Below are 14,886 nucleotides of genomic sequence, written 5' to 3'. Positions count from 1 at the left end.
GGAAGAACGGCAAATATCTATGCAAGCATAGATCGCTCTCGAACAAAGGATATTCACATGAGCATCATTCAGTCCAGCAAATGTCTAACTAGAACAGGCTTATGAAGCTCAGGCTTTGATCCAGCCTGCGCTTTGTGCTGCACACCCTCCTTCACCATTGGCTTTAGGGTTGCCCCTTTGCATACTTCCACCCCTTCCTCAGCCGCATCCATCAAGTGGGTCTTCCTGACAGGAACTTCGCCCTCCTTATTCTTTGCCAGATCATTCAGCGCAAGGTTACTCTCGCGAGCACCTCCATTCGCGAACTTAGTCCATCTTTCTGTGGAAATTCTGGCCTTTGTTACCTTATCCACTGAAGTAGAATCATCGAGGGTGTCACCTTCTGAGAAGTTAATCAAAAGCCTGGCTTCTGGCTCCTCAGTAGATGAACGGGAATTCGGTGGAACTGGTGGACTGAAGATATTTCCTCGGTGCGATACAGCTGAGAGAGCGGGGATCGCGGAGCAGTCACACGAGTGGTAATGCGTTTCCTGGCATTTATACCCCGAGCATTGCTTGCCACAGCAAGGTTGCTTGTACTGGCATGGCTGAGTGCAAGTGACGCTGGAGTGAGGGAATCTATAATTTTGAAGATGTCAGTGTTAGATCTCGATTGATACTTGTGGGCAACTTACTGGTGGCATCTGTGGGGACATTTGTGTCTACAGTCCAGAATCGCTCCACACATCTCCTCGCAGCCGCCGTTTGTTTTGTGCCAGTCACGAATGGCTGGGATTGTGAGACACGATTATTAGTGAATGTCATAGGCATAGTGTGATTGTTCGTGGAAAGAAAAGGTAGTGTGAGTAGTCACTAAGGTACAGAGGAAGACGCGTAAACTCACAACTCATTGTCATTGTCTTGCCGTGTTTGCAAGTCACAGGAATTCCATTCCCGATTCGAGGAGCTCCCTGCTCACCCACTTCTAAAATGTATTTAATTTGTTTCCAGAGCTCACTTGCAGCTGCTAAATGCCGGGAGTTGCCGAAGATATAAAGTCCACGCCTGGCCCGTGAGAAAGCCACGCATACTCTGTTATCAACGGCAAGGAAGCCAATTCCATCGGACGGTCCGTCTCTGCTGCGCACCAGGGATAGAATCACGATGTCATTCTCTTCTCCTTGATACGAATCAACCGTGACGACTATGGGATCGTGACGTCGGGTGTTCTCATTGTCCATCAACATCTTGAGAATTTTCTTCCGCTGGCCATTGTAGAAGGTGAGAATGGTAATCTTGCTGCTTGGAACTCCATTCAAACACAAATAGCAGTAGAGTTCGCAAACCAGAAGAGCCTCGATTTCATTGACTTTTGAGGTGAGACTATCGTCAACTTCGGGCCAGGTGTGATCGCAGAAGAAGGATCTCAGGTCTCCCATTCCTGGAACTGGGTCAAACTTCGAGACTGATTCATGGTCTTCCAGCTCGTCATAGATCGGGTTTAATAGACGCCGTATCTCTGGAGCCATTCGGCGCTGTTCCTTCAACATCACAAATGGAAAGTTATTCTGAACAAGACGCTCAAACATCGACACATCCAAATTGTAAGGCTCGGCTGCCAGGTCATGTACAGCGCAGTGGCCTTTGAGCTGCTTGTGATCGCCCATGAGTATCAAATGTTGGAGAGATTCAAAACACGCAACAGCAACTGGTGCCTCAATAACCTCGGCGGCTTCTTCGATCATAACAACGTGAGGCTTCAAGGCAGAGACCAAGCCACGGTATTTGCTCAGCCCGGTAGTTGTCATTCCAATTAGCTTGGCTGTCTTCAGAGTCTCGTAGTCGCACTCAAATTTTCCGATCTGGAGAGTCCTGCTGTTAGACATGTAGAGCTTGGCTTTTTCCCGAAGCTCCTTCCGAACGATGCTGACGAGTCTGCGATGTAGCTCGTTGTAAACAGCACCACGATGCTCGCGTGGGATCTCCCATAAGTCACGGAACTTGAGGTATTCTTCGATGGCTTGAGCTGGAACATGTCTGGTCCTGAAGATACGGACTGGAAACGTTGCACGGAGGTCCACAGTTTTGCCCTTCAAGCACTCCCATTCATCGGCATTCGGGGCTTGCTCTGCTTCAACTTCCATGAGCATCTCATAATCTTGATCACAGTCGTCAATTTTGGCGTTGATCTCCTTGTCAGAGCAAAATTCTTCAAATCTCAGAGCCTGATCCCCAAGCCAGGCGACGAAAGGATCGGAGTGCCTCTGGCTAGTGAAAGTCACCCATTGGTTGCTGTCATCTTCCAAAATGTTGAGCTGTTCTTCGGTCAGTAGACCATGATGAACGAATGCACTTCCACTCCTATCACCACTCTGTTGATGGAAACCCTTGAGCGTGTTCTGGATGATATCAGTCACCAGCGCTGCATGTTGCTTCCGACCCTTCGATAGAAGACCATTTTGCAAATTAGTTGGCGGTTGACTGTCCTTAATCGCAAAGAGAGTTCGAGCATAGACTTTGAAATTCTTGCTTCTGCCTCCAAGACGGATATAATTCGGTTCGAACACCGCGATCTGGGTGAGCAGCTGATCCAAGGCATGGTTGGTGTGCGTGGCGATGATGATGGGAGGATCGCCGTGGCCCATCTGTGCCAGAAGGAGTCGGAGAACGGCGATAGAGACAAACGTCTTGCCTGTTCCTGGAGGTCCCTGAACAATCGCCAACTTGTTTGCCAACATGTGTTTCATAGCATTTTGCTGGTAGATATTCAATTGCTTCAAGGCGGCCTCGCGCGAGTCTCCGGTGCGATTGTAGCGAGATTCGACTCGAGAATCGGCCAGTGGGAAGGCTCGCAAATCCACGGCGGACCGGGATGCAATGTACTCTGGTACATCAATTTTTCTCTCCAGGCCACAAATATGATTGCTCAAAGGGAAGCTACGGAAGATTAGGCTGGTAATCGATCAAGAAGATATCTTTACTCACCTTTCTCTGGACAGCTTTTGAAGGGCAGTCATGGTGTATCTGTGAGCTTCGTAGTATCCTGAACGGGATTCAACCATGATCCATTCCTTGAGCGGGTCAAAATCCATATCTTCTGGATGGGCGAAGAAAAGATCAACCTCAGGAGGGTTTTTGGAGACGCCTTCAAGCGGCCTTGCTGCCACAACTGCCACCACACATTTGCTTGAAAACATGTCGTTGGCCGGCGACAAGGCGACAATATTTCCGGTAATAAGGCGGGGGGAATAGCCCCAGAGAATCCTTTTACCCGCACGTCTGGTGGAGAAGCAAGCTCGAAAGGCCATCCCTCGGTGCGCCATGATGATGTGGGTGAAGTAGACCTGTTCCCCGAGGACTTATACTCAGCCACACAAGACAATACATAGTTATCATACGCTAGCTTACCCGCTCATAGATAACGAAAGACTTGTTGTCAATTGTGCCGGGACGCTCGCAAAAAGAAGCAACCGCGTCACGTAGGTTAGCGACAGCATCCTCACGAAGGAGGCTGTAATGGGTTTTGAGGTACAGGTCGGTGGACGGCCACGAACCATCGATTTTATTTGTGACGAGGTTGAATTCTTTCCCCGGGTGCTCAGTTCCCATTATTTCATTGACTGTCGGCAGCTCTGGCTTTGTCTGCCATTCTGCGAGAGGGGCTTCGCCTGGGTCATCATCGTCGAAGTATTCACGAATAGCCATATTGGCCAAGGGCAACGAGATGCCTCCCCGCCCACGAGCTCGAGGCACATTGATACTAAGTAGACCTGACATGAACTGGATGATTTCGTTGATTTAAAGAACGGTTGAGAATATGGTTTGAGTAGGGAGATGTGTGCAGAGTATGAGAGGAATTTTCATGAATGAAAAAAAGGAAGGTCGTAAGCGGGTTCTGGCAGACCTTGAGCAGTATGACAACCGCCCCCTGTCATGGTATAAACAGGCGCATTTGAAAGCCTTTTAACAATCAACATCATTATGCTAGTTTATAATACCTAGCATCGCATCAACGGTATTGCAGACTATTTGAATAGGATGTAGCCAAGGTAGCAGAAATTCACCACTTAAGGCCATAATTTCTGCACACAAGTGATATACTTTGCAGCCAACTTGAAATTCAAATAGATCTCAGAGTTAGATCACTCATGAAGTATACTACGAGCATTATACAAACTTATAATGTATACTTTTGATGCTTTTCTCGTCCAAGTTGAAGGCAACGGCGGTTGAACTATGAACTCGGGCGCTGATTGGCCAGTGGCCTGTCCGCCGATTGTTGGAATTGTCTCCGAACGCCCTCCCGCTTTCCACGGCCCTCGCTTTGCCCTCTTCGCTCTGCTCCCCAGCCACGACGATCTTCTAGCCATTGACTACCCTGCTACCTGGCGCTTATTAGAGCCTTTCTGGGATTGGGGCTTGAACTAGCGCCACGGGAAGTCTGCGACAAGTGAACACCCCCCTTCGATCGCGCCAATTTACCCCGGAGTCCGTGAGCGGCCCGCGTGCCTGGCCCTGGATAGCTCTTTCTGAGGAAAGTGGACTTTCCCAGTAACTGCGACCATAGAATTGACCAGCGCTGAAAGCGGGCAATTACATTTCTCTGAGTATTCTCGCAACTATGGCATCGCTTGAGGACGATGAGGACCGCGACCTGGCAGGCAAGTCGCAACTTCCGCTGCAGACACCCCTCCCTTGCAAGCCACGCGCAGCAACCGCTAATGCGCTTTCTTTGTGTAGGCTCTCAGGATGGTAGCTCCGACAACGAGATGGAAGATGCTATGCGCGACATGGACGACGGAGATGGTGACAATGAGCCAGATGCGGATGCCGATGTCGACCAGGACCAGGACCAGGAACCAGAAAGCCCTTCAAATGCCAGCCAGGCTTCAGACGGAGCGGGCATGGCTTCTCAAACCAATCAAGACACAACCAACCTGACATCCCCCGGAAATGCGGAGAACTCCACGCTGGAGTCATTCTCTATCTACCATCCAAGCGTCCGCCCCGAGTGCCTCACAGCCAAAAACTACGACATCGTCCCTACCACTGCAGCGCCCCATAGTACGTCCATCAATGCCGTCACCGCGACCGCCGATATGCGCTGGGTATTCAGTGGAGGATCCGATGGATACGTGCGCAAGTTCAACTGGGCTGACTCAATCAACAGTAAGCTCATGTTGACCGTTGCGCAACGCCATCCCTTCGTGGATAGCGTTGTGAAAGCCGGCGTCTACATGACATACTGGGAGAACATGGATGGGAGCAATCTGTCGCCGGTCTACTCGTTGGCATGTCAAAGCGAAGGCATGTGGCTGTTGACGGGACTAGAGTCTGGAACCATCCGATTACAAACCCTCCGCCACGACGAAGGCAAAGATATAGCGCTACTTCGACAGCATACGTCGGCCGTGTCAGCATTAAACCTGACCTCTGACGAGCAATCTCTGTTGTCGGGGAGCTGGGATAAACGGGTCTTTGATTGGGACCTAAACACCGGGCAGGCTCGACGCGCATTTGGAGGAAGTGCTGGTCAGATCTGTACTGTACAAATTCGGCCAGAGTCAAGCCTGCCCGTTCCTTCAGATACAATTGATTACTCGCAACCAAACGGTACTTACTCGTCGAATTATGAAGCGAGTGGTACGGACAACTTCAATGCCATGGACACCACTCAAGATGCTGGGGACGCAGGAGCCGCTGAGAACCCGCAGGCGGGTTCCCCGGCAGACTCCTTATTTGGAGGAGCCGATTCCCTTTTCGGAGATGCAGATGGAGGGGCAGCAGATGGCAACGAACCGTCTGGAGGTGTATTTGGAGTTGACGAAGATGATGAGTTTGGCCGTGCTCTTGCGAATGGTGTCTTGGCCGATGCTGACGCATCTGGCGAAATGGATACCAATATGCCACAGGCCGATTCCACATCACAGGCACAGGCAGCTGCCACGGACACAAACTCCAACCTTGATGCATCTAGTGCGACACAAGGCGTGACGAGCAGTGATATTGCGCTAGCCACGTCCGAGCCCGTCGTCAACGGTCTTCCCACGGCCGAAGCCCTGGAAGCACATTCATCTGGCTATGATATCTCGCAGAGTATGCAGACAGAGCAGACGCCTGGGTCGGACACTACATTTTTGGCCGCTTCTATCGACGGTACAATTCGGATATGGGATCGACGACAGCCCGATCCAGTCGCGCGAATCACCCCTCGCAACGTTCCACCATGGTGTATGAATGCATGCTGGTCCCCAGACGGCAACTATATATATGCGGGGCGCAGAAACGGCACAGTCGAGGAATATAGCCTCCACAAAGGTCTTAGGGAATCTGAACGCACATTCAAGTTTCCGCAAGGAAGTGGTCCAGTCACAGCCCTCAAGGCGATGCCGAATGGCCGCCATCTCGTCTGGTAAGTTGCATATTTATTCTATAATAACTAGCAGTCTAATTCTTCCCAGTGCTTCCCACGATATCCTGCGTCTTTACGACCTGAGGCATGAGCAGTCTCGACACTCGACTGTGCCGTTCTTGATTATTCCGGGTCACCGTACCGGAACTATCTCGCAACTATATGTGGACAATGCCTGTCGCTATATGATCTCTACTAGTGGAAATCGTGGCTGGGAGGGAAATACCACTGAGGTTCTCCTGGGCTATGAGATCAGTGTTCCTCAATGACCTGGCCCAGCTCAGCCTTTCGACGCTGCCACTGGATGACCTCGGTATCGTCTACGACTTGTACGATTTGAACCTGAATAATAAACCACGCATATGTCAGGTCGACTGCTTCGGCGAACTATCAAATAGAAAAGATTCAATTGAAGTGACCTATGTGCATGGAAGTGTGTAAACCCTAGATGATACCTCAAATGAAAATGCATAGACTCAACGCCATAATCCAGACCGGTTCCCTGCATGTATAAGCAAACCCTTGTTGCTTCAAGCCCAAGTAGTCCCAAAGAAATCATTGCTCATGATAAAAAATCATCGTCAAAGTTTAGTCCTTTGCAGACTTCGTGTTGCTGTGCTCGCCAAGCTCCGAACAGCGGGTTCCCTGCCCATTTGACCTGCCCATCGCGGTCGTTCTCGAAATATACATATCCTGGCAGCTCACCCCCTTCATCGAAGTCGGCAGGCCCAATCACAAGATTGCCGAACCCAGGAAGATCAGCATTAGGCACATGGGTGCGAGTCTGGACACGTCCACCTTCGACATTGTTGACCGTGATCAAGTAGACAGGCGGCAAGTTCTCGTCACGGTCTGGACGGAGAGACATTGGTGTCCATGCCTCGTTTGCGTAAGACTCTGGGCGGCTCCAGTCGTGTATAAGTGGAAGTGGCCGAGACAACAGGATCTGGTCCAATTTTTCTGTATCCATAATCAAGCCTGGAGACTGTAGGTACAGCACGCTGTCATACTGCATGAACTGGATTTGTCCCAGACGCAGCAGTTTCGTGTCGGACATTGTGTATCCCTGACGAAGAGCGACGCTGATGTCAATTGGTAGAAGCCAGATACCATATTTGATACTGGCAGCGCGTAGAATGGACAAAGCCAGCGATCCCGCTTTCCCAAGTGTTGTTGCCGACATGCGATCCCACTCTTCGGGATACACGAACAGGCGATCCGGGATGGCGGAGCCATTAGTGGCGAGTTGTTTAAAGAAAAGAATGGCGGAACAGATATCAGAAGGGTCGGGCTGCGACAACAACTGCAAATATGCATAGTTGCCCTTTGACCTAGAGGGACTATCCCCACTCCCATGGAGGACTTCTTGATCATCCGCTAGTCCCAGATCCGAGTCTGATAGACCGCGTTTGTGCGCGGGCTTTTGGGATGTCGATCCAGGCGACCCGCGCCCAACAATTGGAGGGCCTTCGGGGGGCTTGTGCAGTGCATGCTGGATATTCTTCACCGAGTTTTGCTGTAAGACGTAGCCTGAAACAAATAGTAACAAAGTAAATATGCAGACTACTCCCATCGACACAATGGCGGAGACCGTTGAGGATGTGAGGAGCACCATTGTCGCGGGAAGGCAGGCGACATGGAAGGAATGAATGGAATTGGAATGTCAACCATGCATGACGAACCCGTAGATTCTTTTTCCTTTTCGATGTCTCACCAGCCAGCCTTGATCCTTGGATGTTGTGAGTGTTTCATGGCATCAGCCTTGTTTATGGGGTTGGCCGCGCGACTATCGATAAGCCCACCGCCGAGAGCTGGAAAAGTCTTGGCGCTCGGGCTTTTCAACTTCGTCGTCGTCCTCCACCCACGAGAGCAACTGCGACGGTAGCTACGACTGCGCACGACCTTCACTATGGCTACTCATCGTGCCGATGCCAGTAACTTTTTGGATAATCGGGGATACTCGGGCCCTCTAGTTCGTGGTGTCAATCCGGTCACCCTTTTTGAGAAGGCAGTTCGCGATCGCATCACAGACTCCTACTACTGGAAGGAGCAATGTTTCGGGTTGAATGCAGCGACCCTATGTGATCGCGCGGTGGAACTGAGCTTTGTCGGTGGTACATATGGTGTCTCTGAGAAACCTTCGCCTTTCCTTTGCCTCGCCTTCAAGCTTCTCCAGCTCAACCCCAGCCGCGACATCATCCTCGAATACCTGAATTTCTCCGACCCCGGCAGTGACGACGAGGACGAGAATCCCGAGAATGGTGTTGTGAAGGCGCGTGGGGACTTCAAGTATCTCCGAGCACTCGCGGCTTTCTATGTCCGACTTACCTTCGACGCTGTCGAGGTGTACAAAACGCTGGAGCCGTTGCTGCTCGACTACCGGAAAATCAAGCGCCGAGTTCGCGACGCCTATACTCTGACCTACGTTGATCAATTCGTCGATGACCTCCTTACCAAGGACCGTGTATGTGGTACGAGTTTGTGGAAGTTGCCTCCGCGGCAACAATTGGAAGATCTGGATATGCTGGACGAGCGGATAAGCCCACTGGCGGACGAACTGGAGGAACTTGACCGGGATAGCAACGACGGAGAAGAGGATGTCGATCGGGGTCGCGGTGATTCTGAATCCTCTCGTAGGAGTGATGAAGGCGAAGATTGAAGGCAGCAAGCGAGCGACTTACCCATCACGCTGCCGCATCCACCACCCTACCCACAGCTCATCAAGATCGGCTGAGGCCCAATCATCCGCGCTGGTGGCGCGCTTAAATCATGAATAGGTGCTCGGAATCAACATCCACCAGCTGGCGAATGCCACATTTGACGCACGCCCTTGAGGGAGACAATCCATCATAAAGGAACCTCCGCCTGTCGCAACCACTGTTGCTAGAATCACTCGACAGGTGCATGGGCTTCGTTGCGCACAATTCCTCGACTCTACTTGCCCTGGATATGTCATTGGCAATATTTGCAGGAAGATGCATAAAACGTATCGAAAGCCAGCCGCTCCGGGGCTGTTGAATATAATGAATGAAATGCTAAAATATCGAACATGAACATGAACAAAATCAAAGATATCCATCTTTAGAATCCTTGTTGACGGTGCCACTTCTCCTCCCATCCTTTATACCACGGACTGTCGTCTAGTGTAGCAACCTGCCAATTTTTGGGAACGAGTCCCTTCTCCTCCTGTTCCTGGGCCCACTCTTCCAACTTGGGCAGGATGACATGTTGAACGTGCCATACTCCCTTATACTCCATCAAGTTCTGCTTTCCTTCCGTCAGGACCTTCGAAACTAGCGCTGGTACGCCAGGTTCATCACGGAACTCCGTGATAGGAGCGAACAAGGCTTTGAAGTTGAAGACAACCGAAGCGGACAAGGGGAGGCGACGAAGAGTCTGCCAGTCCACTCGTAGGGTGCAGTCTTTGATATGCAAATCTGGATCTTGCAATTTTCGAAGAGCCTCGTGGGGGTCGCCTGGTGGCATGTACAAAGGCTCCCCAACTTCAAGGCCCCATGAGCCTCGCTGAATGGGCTTTTCAGTTGGCATTTTCGTGAAGAAGCTGTCATTTTACAGTGACTATATTAGCCAATCACCCAAACAAATGGTGTATTCAGATGAACATACCGATCCATTGAGAACTGCATCTTCTCCTTATAATCCGGGATTGGTTCATGAATCTGGTGCAACTGCTTCCCAATCTTCGAACCAACATTCCATCCCAGTGCCGAGCAGATCACCGCTGCTCGAAGGAAATAATATCCAGTCTGATCATCCCGTAGCATGAGTGCAAAGTCTTCAGGCACGTTGTCAAGAAGCACCTCAAGTGGAGGTTTAGCCCGAATATCTTGCTCGGTGCCGAGAATTTTGTTGTGCAAGATACGGTTATCAACAAGCGTGAAGTGTTGGGGATACCTTGCACAGATGAACTGCAGGACCATTTCCATGAGCTCCTTACAAGCTAGCTCAGAGCCTGGGAGCGCATCTAGGACTGCCTTGCCGTTCTTGGCGAACAGTTCTTTGCGCTGGGCGATGCGATCTTTGTAGGTGGTTTCGAGTTCAATCCACCAGTCGGTTTCAAGTTTGGTCAGTGCTAACCAGATTAGACGAATTATTAGCGCGTGCTTTGGCAAGCTTTGTACGCCACTTACACATAGTTTGATGGTAAGACCATCTGAAAGGCCTGTAAGGTCTAGGCTTGGCCTTCTCAATGTCGTGTTCCAGATACGGGTTGGGCAAGGGAACTCCACTGAGTGTTGCATAATCGGGGAAATCTCCCAGGGCTTTGATATCGTCTACCGAAAATCCAGTCGGAGTGTACAGGTTGCCTGGGCTAGTCTTATAGTCCGCGGTCATGGGCAAGATGTTTTGGCGCATCTCCGTTTCGTCAACTTCCCGCCAGCGTATAGCCTTTTCCTGTAGTTGTAGGAGTGCTTCCCTACGCTGGGGTGGTAAGGCATGATTGTAGCTCGCAGGGGATGTGGCGCTCTTGGGCTGATTTTCTTCCGGGGAGAATGACCGCGGTGGGGTTTTAGCTGTTGAGTTTCTTCGACCGCGTAGGGACACTCTGTTCAGAAAGGACTTCGTTGATGGTCGGTATAGAATCAGGTAAACGGCTGTGGCGGCTACCAGGATCACGCCGATCCTCAAGGCGCTCTCGGGGGTGTTGATGATATCCATGGCTGCTTATACCATGCGCATTGGGGCAAGTAGAGTGATTGGCTAGGCCGGGGTCGATATAAAATGGCTGTGTTGATTTACCATTCACATCGGCTCGATAATGGGGTGCCGAGTGGCCAGGGCTAATGGTGGATGGGCTTAAATACGGCACCAGGGGGAAGAATGATGTCTAATAAGTACCCCCATCAACTACAATCAGGGAGTCGCAAAAGTTACTTTGTGGTATTCGACGCGGGATCTTCGAAGCGGGGAAGCTCGCATCGATCCAAGATTAGGAGATACACGCATCGCATAGCTCCTTTGGTTGGTCGTAGTAACTCGATTCGTCCTTCCGTGTTTGGCGACAATACGCAGGACTTAAGCACTAGCTATGACGGCGTTGACTCTGATTGACAATATTTTGTTACGGTTTTAATTTGATTATACGTTCTTATCGATGCTTGTCATGAATGGGTCCACCCTATTGGCATCGCCAAAGTAGAGGCCGTCATTTGAATTATTCCACATTACTCACACGACTGACATCACACCTAGCTTTACCGGGGACTTTCAGTTCAAAGCCCAATCTCATATCATTGAAATCATATCGAACTGTGAAATTGCGCAGGAGAAAACTAAGAAAGATAAGGATGTCTGGACTGCATATACTAAATAGGAAGGTAGGCTCCGCTATACCCGAAAGGGTTAAAATGTCCAGGATCTTGGCAGTCATGATCAATGGCAGATCGTAGCAAATTGTCATGCATCCACTGTAAAAGTGACCAGGAGTTCAAATCCGAATAAATGTTCAAAATTCCAGGAGTCGGTTCTCAAGACGGGTAGTTTGTTTGGCTTCAGACGGATGTCTCCCATTTGCTCAGCCGTCAAATGTGTACCTAGGACGTTCATAATGAATGAATCGCTTGTAGACAGCTTCCATATCCTTGTCGTCTTTCATCTGATGCAATTTCAATGGAGACCATGGAGGACATGTAAGCAGGTCCTCGCATTCCGGGCGCCCTGGAATTGCGCTGAGAAACTGAATGAGCTCGAATCGAGTTTCAATGGGGCTGACAAGTGCTTGGTCAACTTTCACTTTGGCTTCCTTGAACCGGGAAACAAATTGCTCGCGGTCATCACGATTCGTTCCATCATAACGAAGAAACGTCCATTCGTTCCACCTCTCGTGTATATCGAGGTATCCGGTCGGGCCGTACCTTCCCTGTAACTGATCAAAGTAACCTGAGCAGTAGTCGGAATCAGGGTCTAAGTCGGGGTCCAGATCATATTCAATGTAATCGCTGATTGTTGATCTCAGGAGCTTACTGGCATCACCAGTCTTGTCCAACCATTCGTAGAAAGTCTTTCTTCAAAATGCTCGACAGCCTTGCGTACTGCACCCAAATCCGCGAGGTATCCATTCACATCTTGCTCATTGACGGCCTCAAGCGGAACCCCTCATTTTTCTGCAACAAAAAGCCGCTCAAAGTCTTCGCTTTTCAGAAATGAGAACACAGGGTCATTTCTAGGCTCGGGTTTCTGTCTGGTAATCAGGCGCCACGTTTCTGGGTCTGGGATTTCCAGGGCACGCTGCAGGCTTGCGATCCATGAACTATAGTTGCAGGTACCCCGGAGCTTGGTCACTTTGACACCATTGATGATGATAGTCTCCTCGTTCGCCATGGTTGCGGTTGGAATGATTGGTTGCAATGGATTGGGTATATCAGTGAGATAGAAAGGGATCATAGCCAGTGTAGTATATGGCTAGATTGAGGGCAAGAAGACAGCTGTCTGAGTACAGAGCAGCCAGATTCTTTCCTGGCCAGCTTTCTCAGACTTAGGCGGATCACGATCCAGGAAGGGATGGAGAATTGCCGGTTGGAATCCTCTGGATTTGTCAGTATCATATATGGTCACAGAACATGTGGATGGACACCTACCCGGAATGGGCAGTGTGAGAATGGTTGTTCAGATGATGAGAAAGTGAGTTGCGAGATCAGGGTGTATGGGGTGAAATAATTGGAACTGAGATGAAATGTAGATTTTTGAAATGGTCTCAATTCCGGTAGTGAGGTTGTGAGGAAGAGAGTATCAGATGACAAGGTCGGTTAAACGGTGGATAGGTGTGGAGGACGTGGAAAAGTGGAACTCCCGATCAACGCAGGATCCCGATGGATATCGTTAGGGTCGCAGTAAGAGAGATCGAAGGTTGTTTGGTCGTGTTGATGTTCATGAATAGCAAAGAAAAACGAGTCTTTGATGAGTTAATGTGATGCTATGAAATTTCGTGTTAGTGCGATGAATGAGATGAAATTGAATTCGAAGAGAGAGCGAGTTTGTATATTTGAGAGTTCCCTTGGAGGTCAGGTCAAGGCTTTCCATGGCCACTCGAGCCATTCACTCCAGGCATGTCCTAGATATTGGGTGACGGATTCTATCAGAAATTGGCCCCCGTCTTGAAACACCCAATGACCACGGCTTGGATGAACAAGCGCGCCGTAATATGCCAGAATCACCAAGGCTTCTCCTTGGCGAGAAGCTATCAAATCCACATATTTAGGGGATATCATGACAGGCCACGCCACCAACGCGTCCAAGCGTTCATATTTCGAATCGATTGCTGTCATTACCACCTGCAGGGCTTGAATAGTTTGACGATATATTTTCAGCCTAGCTTCATCTTTCTCAGCGCCCTGGATACGTTCGTATAAAGCTCCGCACACCGGTCCAAACCCAGAATCCATAGAAGGAAGCTTTTCGCCGAAAGTCAAAATTGGCTTGAGCTTCGTTTCCCGGAGGTACTCCCATCGTCCTTCGGCTGTGATTGTTCGTATTCCTTGATGAAGTCGAAGATACTGTACAAAACGGTCGAGAAAGCCCTCGAACGTACCCTCTCGGAAGACGATGGTATCGCAGAGCAAGTGTAGTCCCAGGATTGATGCGAAGAGAAACATTGGAATACAGGTGTCCTGGTCGAAATGGGGTGACAGACTATTGAAGTTGTTCAATGCGTGATTTTGAAGTTGGGTCGCATGGTGCCGGTAAAAGTCTCGACGGCCTCGCGTAGTGATGCTCAGATTCAAAGCACTTACGGCTAGCAACATGTTGAGGAGATAGGGTGCTTCGAGACCAATTTTCAGCATGTCGGGAAAGGACAGGCCAGACGACATCTCGCGGGCGTTAATCCATTTAGCACTTTCCAGAAGTACATTGTGAAGAAGCTCCACATGAAGCAAATTGACTGGAGAACCCTGGGCAAAGCCGGCCGGTGCAGATGTGACCTCTTGCGCGGGTGAGCTGGTGGCGGGAGATGCAGAAGCGAATTCATGACTTGTGCTCGGTGAAGCTCTTGCTGAGGAGACGGACGGAGCAGGTGCTACGAACTGGCACTGTCGTTCTGAAGAAACACAATTGGAGCAGATAGGTCGCCGCTCATCACACTAATCTAGTCAGCACGTCTCAATCAGGTCCACAAGTATTATCTTCATACCTTCACGTGACGGCGTTTGCATTCAACGCAGCCATTTCGAGACTTCTTGTGCGTCCTGCGCGGCATGTCGGCTTTACGCGGATAACCAATTTCAGAGAATTTGGCGTCGCGAAGGACAAGTCATGTACTCGTCCGAGCGCAAATTTTGCAGCCTATTTTCACACCACTCACACCTTTAGCTTCTTCGGCCTTTCAATAAGCGGTCCACCAGATCTGGCTCCAACCTCTGTGATGTATCATGGTCGAGTGGGCTGGGCCGACTATACGCGTATGCACAGACCAGTTGGTGACCCACTTTCGATATTTCTAGCTTGCAAGAATTGCCTCGGCCAATCAGATCTCCCTC

At 50.1% G+C, this 14,886-nt stretch overlaps 7 protein-coding genes across 7 annotated transcripts; 2 read left to right on the top strand and 5 right to left on the bottom strand.

Moving 5' to 3' along the window:
* Nucleotides 1–68: 68 nt before the first annotated feature.
* N7458_002944 (uncharacterized protein) lies at nucleotides 69–3,684 on the bottom strand (the record flags this gene model as incomplete). The annotated part of the gene is made up of 5 exons (XM_056906327.1): nucleotides 69–618; nucleotides 675–768; nucleotides 884–2,916; nucleotides 2,965–3,323; nucleotides 3,388–3,684. The coding sequence occupies 5 exons, from the start codon at nucleotides 3,682–3,684 to the stop codon at nucleotides 69–71; spliced, it is 3,333 nt and encodes a 1,110-aa protein (XP_056770434.1).
* A 1,016-nt stretch (nucleotides 3,685–4,700) lies between these two features.
* On the top strand, nucleotides 4,701–6,660 carry N7458_002943 (WD40 repeat domain-containing protein; the record flags this gene model as incomplete). Its single annotated transcript, XM_056906326.1, has 2 exons — nucleotides 4,701–6,391; nucleotides 6,441–6,660. The coding sequence occupies 2 exons, from the start codon at nucleotides 4,701–4,703 to the stop codon at nucleotides 6,658–6,660; spliced, it is 1,911 nt and encodes a 636-aa protein (XP_056770433.1).
* Nucleotides 6,661–6,953: 293 nt separating this feature from the next.
* N7458_002942 (uncharacterized protein) lies at nucleotides 6,954–8,006 on the bottom strand (the record flags this gene model as incomplete). Its single annotated transcript, XM_056906325.1, has 1 exon — nucleotides 6,954–8,006. The coding sequence occupies one exon, from the start codon at nucleotides 8,004–8,006 to the stop codon at nucleotides 6,954–6,956; it is 1,053 nt and encodes a 350-aa protein (XP_056770432.1).
* A 294-nt stretch (nucleotides 8,007–8,300) lies between these two features.
* N7458_002941 (PRP38 family protein) lies at nucleotides 8,301–9,050 on the top strand (the record flags this gene model as incomplete). The annotated part of the gene is made up of 1 exon (XM_056906324.1): nucleotides 8,301–9,050. The coding sequence occupies one exon, from the start codon at nucleotides 8,301–8,303 to the stop codon at nucleotides 9,048–9,050; it is 750 nt and encodes a 249-aa protein (XP_056770431.1).
* Nucleotides 9,051–9,472: 422 nt separating this feature from the next.
* On the bottom strand, nucleotides 9,473–11,071 carry N7458_002940 (heme-dependent oxidative N-demethylase family protein; the record flags this gene model as incomplete). The annotated part of the gene is made up of 3 exons (XM_056906323.1): nucleotides 9,473–9,953; nucleotides 10,019–10,484; nucleotides 10,543–11,071. The coding sequence occupies 3 exons, from the start codon at nucleotides 11,069–11,071 to the stop codon at nucleotides 9,473–9,475; spliced, it is 1,476 nt and encodes a 491-aa protein (XP_056770430.1).
* Nucleotides 11,072–11,927: 856 nt separating this feature from the next.
* N7458_002939 (uncharacterized protein) lies at nucleotides 11,928–12,733 on the bottom strand (the record flags this gene model as incomplete). The annotated part of the gene is made up of 2 exons (XM_056906322.1): nucleotides 11,928–12,316; nucleotides 12,679–12,733. 2 exons carry the CDS (start codon nucleotides 12,731–12,733, stop codon nucleotides 11,928–11,930), a joined length of 444 nt encoding a protein of 147 aa, XP_056770429.1.
* A 680-nt stretch (nucleotides 12,734–13,413) lies between these two features.
* N7458_002938 (Zn(II)2Cys6 transcription factor domain-containing protein) lies at nucleotides 13,414–14,606 on the bottom strand (the record flags this gene model as incomplete). The annotated part of the gene is made up of 2 exons (XM_056906321.1): nucleotides 13,414–14,490; nucleotides 14,541–14,606. The coding sequence occupies 2 exons, from the start codon at nucleotides 14,604–14,606 to the stop codon at nucleotides 13,414–13,416; spliced, it is 1,143 nt and encodes a 380-aa protein (XP_056770428.1).
* Between the last annotated feature and the right edge of the window lie 280 nt (nucleotides 14,607–14,886).

Source organism: Penicillium daleae (assembly GCF_028827525.1).
Source record: "Penicillium daleae strain IBT 16125 chromosome Unknown utg000002l_segment0_segment0, whole genome shotgun sequence".
In the NCBI taxonomy this organism is placed as follows: Eukaryota; Fungi; Ascomycota; class Eurotiomycetes; order Eurotiales; family Aspergillaceae; genus Penicillium; species Penicillium daleae.
This window is presented reverse-complemented; position numbering and strand designations above follow the sequence as displayed.